General features: G+C 31.5%; 1 protein-coding gene across 1 annotated transcript in view; it reads left to right on the top strand.

The window, feature by feature from the left end:
• Nucleotides 1–9,869, top strand: part of LOC119609532 (otoferlin-like) — a 29,895-nt gene extending 20,026 nt beyond the window's left edge. The window contains 7 exon segments of the mRNA XM_037964360.1: nucleotides 109–246; nucleotides 346–497; nucleotides 5,774–5,910; nucleotides 6,027–6,208; nucleotides 6,326–6,446; nucleotides 9,189–9,637; nucleotides 9,695–9,869. Coding sequence (XP_037820288.1) covers nucleotides 109–246; nucleotides 346–497; nucleotides 5,774–5,910; nucleotides 6,027–6,208; nucleotides 6,326–6,446; nucleotides 9,189–9,637; nucleotides 9,695–9,869 — 1,354 coding nt within the window.
• The last annotated feature ends 398 nt before the right edge of the window (nucleotides 9,870–10,267 follow it).

The raw sequence follows: 10,267 nt of genomic DNA on the forward strand, positions 1-10,267 counted from the left end.
GTGAATATAGAATTTAAGATTTTTAGAAATTAAAAAAAAAAAATACTAAAAAGTTGAAAATTTTATTTATTCAAACCATTTCGTTAAATAATTTTATTTGTTTTATAGAGAACACATTTTGGAAGTTTCGGTATTTAATCGCAGAGATATTAAAGATGAGACCATTGGCTCCACCTTCATAGATTTGGAAGATAGATGGCGCTCTAAACATAGAGCTACTGTGGGAATTGCAAATGAATATTGTAGGTAAGTTAGGACTAACTATAACTAACAAGAAAAGTTCCCTATACGAAAAAATCCCTAACAGAATTATCACAGAAAATTATATATTTTTTTCAATTTAAGCTCTGGTTACAACCGATGGCACGATTACATGTTGCCCTCCGAAATTTTAAATGAATTGTGTAAGAATAATGATCTTAGACCACCTAAGGTAGTGGGGAATATGATAGAAGTGGATGGTGTGGCATTTGAAGATGAAACAGACATTGCAACGGGTGAGAAAAAATTTTCTCTCTTCAAATTTTATGCATAAGATAATAACTAGAACTAAATAATAACAATAACTAAAGATACTAACTATTAAACTAATTTTGCGCTAGGCCCTAGACTACAGACTAGAATACATACCAGCCTAAATACAATACTATAGACTAGACAATAAAATAAACTATAGACTACTAGAATATACTATAGACTGGACTACAGACTGGACTACTAGACTACACTATAGACTAGACTATAGACTAGACTATAGACTAGACTATAGACTAGACTATAGACTAGACTATAGACTAGACTAAAGACTAGACTATAGACTAGACTATAGACTAGACTATAGACTAGACTATAGACTAGACTATAGACTAGACTATAGAATAGACTATAGACTAGACTATAGACTAGACCATAGACTAGACTATAGACTAGACTACTAGACTAATAGACTAGGACTATAGACTAGACTATAGACTAGACTATAGACTAGACTATAGACTAGACTATAGACTAGACTATAGACTAGACTATAGACTAGACTATAGACTAGACTATAGACTAGACTATAGACTAGACTAGTAGACTAGACTAGACTAGACTAGAAAGACTAGGACTATAGACTAGACTAGAACTAGACTATAGACTAGACTATAGACTAGACTATAGACTAGACTATAGACTAGACTATAGACTAGACTATAGAACTAGACTATAGACTAGACTATAGACTAGACTAGCTAAGACGAAGACTATAGACTAGACTATAGACTTAGACTATAGACTAGACTATAGACTAGACTATAGACTAGACTATAGACTAGACTATAGACTAGACTATAGACTAGACTATAGGACTAGACTATAGACTAGACTATAGACTAGACTATAGACTAGACTATAGACTAGGACTATAGACTAGACTATAGACTAGACTATAGACTAGACTATAGACTAGACTATAGACTAGACTATAGACTAGACTATAGACTAGACTAGATAGACTAGACTATAGACTAGACTATAGACTAGACTATAGACTACACTGTAGACTAGACTATAGACTAGACTATAGACTAGACTATAGACTAGACTATAGACTAGACTATAGACTAACTATAGACTAGACTGTAGACTAACTATAGACTAGACTATAGACTAGACTATAGACTAGACTATAGACTAGACTATAGACTAGACTATAGACTAGACTATAGACTAGACTATAGACTAGACTATAGACTAGACTATAGACTAGACTATAGATAGACTATAGACTAGACTATAGACTAGACTATAGACTAGACTATAGACTAGACTATAGACTAGACTATAGACTAGACTATAGACTAGACTATAGACTAGGCTATAGACTAGACTATAGACTAGACTATAGACTAGACTATAGACTAGACTATAGACTAGACTATAGACTAGACTATAGACTAGATATAGACTAGACTATAGACTAGACTATAGACAGACTATAGACTAGACTATAGACTAGACTATAGACTAGACTATAGACTAGACTATAGACTAGACTATAGACTAGACTATAGACTAGACTATAGACTAGACTATAGACTAGACTATAGACTAGACTATAGACTAGACTATAGACTAGACTATAGACTAGACTATAGACTAGACTATAGACTAGACTATAGACTAGACTATAGACTAGACTATAGACTAGACTATAGACTAGACTATAGACTAGACTATAGACTAGACTATAGACTAGACTATAGACTAGACTATAGACTAGACTATAGACTAGACTATAGACTAGACTATAGACTAGACTATAGACTAGACCTAGACTAGATTGGACTAGACTAGACTAGACTATACACTAGACTATAGACTAGACTATAGACTAGACTATAGACTAGCTATAGACTAGACTATAGACTAGACTATACACTAGGACTATAGACTAGACTATAGACTAGACTATAGACTAGACTATAGACTAGACTATAGACTAGACTATACTATACTATAGACTATACTATAGACTATACTATAGACTAGACTATAGACTAGACTATAGACTAGACTATAGACTAGACTATAGACTAGACTATAGACTAGACTATAGACTAGACTATAGACTAGACGTTGGACTAGACCATAGACTAGACTATACACTAGACTATAGACTAGGACTATAGACTAGACTATAGACTAGACTATAGACTAGACTATAGACTAGACTATAGACTAGACTATAGACTAGACTATAGACTAGACTATAGACTAGACTATAGACTAGACTATAGACTAGACTATAGACTAGACTATAGACTAGACTATAGACTAGACTATAGACTAGACTATAGACTAGACTATAGACTAGACTATAGACTAGACTATAGACTAGACTATAGACTAGACTATAGACTAGACTATAGACTAGACGTTGGACTAGACCATAGACTAGACTATACACTAGACTATAGACTAGACTATAGACTAGACTATACACTAGGCTATGACTATACACTAGCTATACACTAGGCTATAGACTAGACTATACACTAGACTATACACTAGACTATACACTAGACTATAGACTATACTATAGACTATACTATAGACTATACTATAGACTATACTATAGACTAGACTATAGACTAGACTATAGACTAGACTATAGACTAGACTATAGACTGGACTATAGAGTAGACCAGCGGTTCCCACCGATTTTTACTTCGCGGACCCCTTGAAGAACTTATTTAATTTCGCGGACCCCCATACATATTTTGATATTCTATTGTTCTAAATAATTGTCCATCCGAAAATTGACCTAATAAATGTAGAGATGTCATATCTTTAAAATATTCCGTACATTGAGAATATATAATGTTTCAAATAGGTTTTCAATAGCATGTTTTGAAGATAGAATGACTTCTTTGTTGATATGTTAACATGATGTTTCATTTTATGATCGTGAGATCTTTCATGTTCATTTTTCTTCAAGGTAGCGAAAAGGTTTCTTTATCAAATATTGTCACATGTGCTTAAGGAGTCACGTTTCAAAAATTTGTTGCGATTGCAAAGGGTGAACTGAGTAAGTGAGCTAAGTTTTCGGGAAAATAATATAAGAAAGTTGGGACTTCTTCTATGTTGTTGCGGAATGCGTTATCCGCATAATATATGATTTGAACTCATTGTTAAAGTACTGTGAATTTGGAGCTTAAATTTGAATTTTAAAATACCAACGAATTATTTTACTTCATGGTTTTTGGCTACATATTTACGCGAAACGCTATGGATTTTTTGATGTTAATTTAATAATATGTATTGGTCGACAAAATCAAGTTAAATCTGTGTATCACGTCGGATTGGAATATTTATAAAGAGATGCATAAAGAGTCACCTCTGTTTTGAAAATATATAATTTTAGTCCTTTCAAACAATAATAAGCTTGTCTTTGAATTGAACTTCATACTCCGGAATACCAGTATCCCTAATTTAATTGTAAGGCAGAGTATTATTTGTCTGAAATAAAAACCATTATTTTAGTACATATACAGGAAATAAAAATTACAAATCACGCAATACTTTACTTTATAAAAGTTATACAATAAATTTGTAGGGCCTAGCTTCTTCCTGATAAACAACCGAAAAAATAAAATTCAAAAAGTCACCAAAAAATTTGGGATTATTGCACAAAAATTGGAGATATTTGTACATACATATAAAAGAATATTGTTTATTTATGTTTTTGTTCGTTCCTCTTCGCGGACCCCCTAGGATTTTACTACGGACCACTAGGGGTCCGCGGACCCCCATTTGGGAACCGTTGGACTAGACTATAGACTAGACTATAGACTAGACTAGACTAAATTATAGACTAGACTATAGGCTAGACTATAGACTAGACTATAGACTAGACTATAGACTAGACTATAGACTAGACTATAGACTAGACTATAGACTAGACTATAGACTAGACTATAGACTAGACTATAGACTAGACTATAGACTAGACTATAGACTAGACTATAGACTAGACTAGACTAGACTATAGACTAGACTAGACGATAGACTAGACGACTATAGACTAGACTATAGACTAGACTATAGACTAGACTATAGACTAGACTATAGACTAGACTATAGACTAGACTATAGACTAGACTATAGACTAGACTATAGACTAGACTATAGACTAGACTATAGACTAGACTATAGACTAGACTATAGACTAGACTATAGACTAGACTATAGACTAGACTATAGACTAGACTATAGACTAGACTATAGACTAGACTATAGACTAGACTATAGACTAGACTATAGACTAGACTATAGACTAGACTATAGACTAGACTATAGACTAGACTATAGACTAGACTATAGACTAGACTATAGACTAGACTATAGACTAGACTATAGACTAGACTATAGACTAGACTATAGACTAGACTATAGACTAGACTATAGACTAGACTATAGACTAGACTATAGACTAGACTATAGACTAGACTATAGACTAGACTATAGACTAGACTATAGACTAGACTATAGACTAGACTATAGACTAGACTATAGACTAGACTATAGACTAGACTATAGACTAGACTATAGACTAGACTATAGACTAGACTATAGACTAGACTATAGACTAGACTATAGACTAGACTATAGACTAGACTATAGACTAGACTATAGACTAGACTATAGACTAGACTATAGACTAGACTATAGACTAGACTATAGACTAGACTATAGACTAGACTATAGACTAGACTATAGACTAGACTATAGACTAGACTATAGACTAGACTATAGACTAGACTATAGACTAGACTATAGACTAGACTATAGACTAGACTATAGACTAGACTATAGACTAGACTATAGACTAGACTATAGACTAGACTATAGACTAGACTATAGACTAGACTATAGACTAGACTATAGACTAGACTATAGACTAGACTATAGACTAGACTATAGACTAGACTATAGACTAGACTATAGACTAGACTATAGACTAGACTATAGACTAGACTATAGACTAGACTAAAGACTAACCTAACCTAAGTTTTTCCTAGATTGCACTAGTACTTCTTTCAATCACCACCACTGTACAATGTGAATGTACTTATAAGTAAATTATACCTTATTTAACAATATTAACATCTTCTTTAAAATCATATTTACAGTTTCCACTTACTTTAATTATAACTACCATTAAGCCCACAGTTAGAAAAACACCCACACTATAATTTCTTTCTCTCTTTTTCCCCACCTCCCTTAGCTGAAGATTTACAGGAACGTTTATCCTTAACTGTCCTAAGAAATTTTCAACATTTACCCTCCTTTGGTTATAAACTTGTGCCACAACATGTTGAAACACGATCTTTATATCGTAATGAATGTCCAGGTATTGAACAGGTAAATTACCAACAACTACAAAAAAGCAAGTTGTTAAGTTATAAAACTTGTATAATTTTAACTTTACAAATTAACCTTTTGTTAATAATAAATTGAAAAATTATATAAAATCAAAGGGTAAAATACAACTCTGGATAGAATTATACGATGGTAATCTAAATATACCGCCACCCATAGACATAACACCGCAGCCACCACAAATCTATGAACTGCGTGTCATAATTCATAATGTTACTGAAGTAGTTTTGCAAGAAAAGAATATCTTCGGTACTGCTATGAGTGATATTTATATCAAGGGGTGAGTAAGTTTCGAAAAGAAATATGAAAAATTGAATTTTAATTATTTTGTGGTTAACAAAATAATGATTGAAAATGCGCGTTTTATTATTATAATTTTTTGTTTGTTTTTGTTTAGTTGGTGCAGCAATTTTGATGAATCTCAAAATACAGATATCCATTACCGTTCCATTAATGGTGAAGGCAATTTTAATTGGCGCATGTTATTCCCTTTAAAATATTCAAATAATGAAGACATGGTTAGTAAGTAATGTTGTAGTCCATTAGAAATAGTAGTATTGACTCCAATTTACAAACAATTTTTAAGGTTTTATTTACATTTTCATTTAAATGAATAACGGTTGTTATTATTAATTTTAATTGAATTTGTTTTTGTTACGAAATCACAACGATTGATTGCAAATAATTATGTGTTAATTAGTAAAAAACATTGGTGTTCAATATCATGCATCTGCAATGGATTCATTTCGAAAATTAAATATTTTTTGAAGTAAAAATAAAACCTACTAGAACTTTGTATAACAAATTTTAAGAAATTATTTCTTAAGATTAAATTATTTCATTAACATTGGGAGGTTTTATAATCAAGAAACAGAAATGAAGATATGAAAAACACTCAAGAAAAAATGGTTATAAATACATTTTAATCCAGAACACCATAGCCCAGAAAACGACTAAGTAAATCTGGACCAGAGTCTATTATCAACAGTCGACATAGACTATAGCTATAGTATATAATATGAGGTCAATAAACTAAGTAGTCTGTAACGAATTGCCTGATTAGACTATTGTTGATAGCCTGAGAAATATATAGTCAGTAGTCAATCTGTTAGAATATCCTCTAGTCCATAGTCGGAGAAAACAATACTCCATAGCCTGAGTATAATATAATCAGTAATCGGAGTTGACTACACTCAATAGTTTGTGTAGATCTGATCTGACTATAAGTAGCCCATAATCTGGGTAGACCTTTAATCCATAGTCTGTATAAACTATAGTCAATTACCTGAGTACACTATAGCCACCAGTTTCGAATACTACAGCCAATAATAATAGTATAGACTATAGTCAATTGTATAAGTAGACCATAGGTCAAAATTTGAGCAGACTATAGTGCAAAGTCTATGTACTCATACTATAGTCCATAGCCTGAATACACTATAGTCAATAGTTTGTGTATACATAGCCAATAGTCATAGTATAGTATAACATGACTATTGGCTGAGAAGCAGAAATGCAAGCCGCGCCGCAGCCGACTTCATTCGGCTCAAAAGCTTAAGCCGGCTTAAACGTAGCCGCTGATATAGTCTGAATACAGTCCATTGTCTTATTAAATTATAGTCTACATGAAAACTGTCTTAACAAGACACATTCTATACGAAAACTGTCTTAACAGACAGTCTTAACAAGACACTTTTCTATATGAAAACTGTCTTAACAAGACACTTTTCTATATGAAAATTGTCTTAACAAAACAATTTTCTATAAGAAAACTGTCTTAACAAGACAATTTTCTATAAGAAAACTGTCTTAACAAGACACTTTTCTATAAGAAAACTGTCTTAATAAGAGACTTTTCTATAAGAAAACTGTCTTAACAAGACACTTTTTTATAAGAAAACTATCTTAACAAGACTCTTTTCTATAAGAAAACTGTCTTAACAAGACACTTTTCTAAAAGAAAACTGTCATAACAAAGCACTTTTCTAAAAGAAAACTGTCTTAACAAGACACTTTTCTAAAAGAAAACTGTCTTAACAAGACACTTTTCTATATGAAAACTATCTTAACAAAACTCTTTTCTATATGAAAACTGTCTTAACAAGACACTTTTCTAATAGAAAACTGTCTTAACAAGACACTTTTCTAAAAGAAAACTGTCTTAACAAGACACTTTTCTATAAGAAAACTGTCTTAACAAGACACTTTTCTAAAAGAAAACTGTCTTAACAAGACACTTTTCTATAAGAAAACTGTCTTAACAAGACACATTTCTATATGAAAACTGTCTTAACAAAACACTTTTCTATATGAAAACTGTCTTAACAAAAAACTTAACAAGACACTTTTCTATAGGAAAACTGTCTTAACAAGTCAATTTTCTATAGGAAAACTGTCTTTACAAGTCACTTTTCTGTAGGAAATCTGTCTTATCAAGACACTTTTCTATAAGAAAACTGTCTTAACAAGACACTTTTCTATAAACTGTCTTAACAAGACACTTTTCTATAAGAAAACTGTCTTAACAAGACACTTTCTATAAGAAAACTGTCTTAACAAGACACTTTTCTATAAGAAAACTGTCTTAAACAAGACACTTTTCTATAAGAAAACTGTCTTAACAAGACACTTTTCTATAAGAAAACTGTCTTAACAAGACACTTTTCTATAAGAAAACTGTCTTAACAAGACACTTTTCTATAAGAAAACTGTCTTAACAAGACACTTTTCTATAAGAAAACTGTCTTAACAAGACACTTTTCTATAAGAAACTGTCTTAACAAGACACTTTTCTATAAGAAAACTGTCTTAACAAGACACTTTTTCTATATGAAAACTGTCTTGACAAGACACTTTTCTATATGAAAACTGTCTTGACAAGACACTTTCTATATGAAAACTGTTTGGATAAGACATTTTTGTATATGTAAACTGTCTTGACATGTTACTTTTCTATATGAAAACTGTATTGACAAGTCACTTTTCTATATGAAAATTTTTGCTGAGTGTCAGAAGCTGTAACCTTATAATAAACACGAGATAAATTAACATAAAACACCAACAAAATCAAAACAGCAAACCTTAACATTCACACATAAATAAATATATATTAGAATTTATCACCAACTAACATGTTATCACTCAATCTTACAACACACAACCACATACATACATACGTACATATAAAGGAATATTTATTTAATTATCCTTGAGTTAAGATACAACCAATAAATTTATTTTACTATATTTTATTACTGCAGTTGGTAACCAAACATCGTTCTGGCTTAATGGAAGAATATGAACTAAAACAGCCTGCTATTCTGTCGCTACAAATCTGGGATAATGATTTTATATCACCCGATGATTTTCTTGGTTCTTTAGAAATCAATCTATCCGGTTTTCCAGAACCCTATGACAGTGCCAAAAAATGTGAATTATTAGATGTAACACAATCCATAACTTCTTATGGCTCAACTATCAACAGGGTGGCAAAAAAGAAGTCTCAGCGAAAATTATTAAATCTTTTTAAAGAGAAAAAAGTTTCAGGTTGGTTTCCCATAAGAGGAAATCTAAAGGATTCGAATAAAATGGGTCATATAGGTTTAGCGGGTAAAATGTATCTGGAATTGGAAATTGTAACAGAAACAGAGTCTAAATTAAATCCCGTTGGTTTGGGTAGAAATGGTCCACATGCTTTAGTAGAACCAAAGTAAGTTATGGATCAAATTTTTATGTTTTTGTTTTAATTATTTTCTTTTTTTTTTAGTCGTCCAAAAACTTCTTTCAATCCCTTAACCAATCCTTTTAAAGCTGTCAAACACATTTTGATGCCCAAATTGAAAAAAGTTGTTTTTATTTTATTAATTCTATTTATTGTGGGTTTTGCATTATTGCAACTTGTTGCTAAATTTCCCGTAATTATGTCTGGTTTGGGTTATTAATTTTTGTGAAAATGTTAATATTGATGTCATTGATCTCGTTGCCCAGAAGCTTTTATCTTTTTATTTTATTTATTTTTTGTGACAATTTAATATGGATCTTATGTATGTATTTATGCTTGTGTGAAATGTTAAAATATGTTTATTAAAAAATTTTATAATTATAAATGACTTATAGTTGATGGGCTATAGTCGATAGTCTTAGCAGACTATAAATAATGGTCTGAGTAGACTATAGTCGATAGTCTGTGTCGATAACCTGAATAGACTATAGTCTGAGTAGACTATAGTCTAAGTAGACTATAGTCTGAGTAGACTATAGTCTGAGTAGACTATAGTCTAAGTAGACTATAGTCGATGGTCTGCAGACTATAGTTGATAGCCTGAGTAGATTATAGTCG

This window comes from Lucilia sericata, unplaced genomic scaffold (assembly GCF_015586225.1).
Source record: "Lucilia sericata isolate MDLA Ls3-8-SP2 unplaced genomic scaffold, ASM1558622v1 Contig001000F_arrow, whole genome shotgun sequence".
Classification (NCBI taxonomy): domain Eukaryota; kingdom Metazoa; phylum Arthropoda; class Insecta; order Diptera; family Calliphoridae; genus Lucilia; species Lucilia sericata.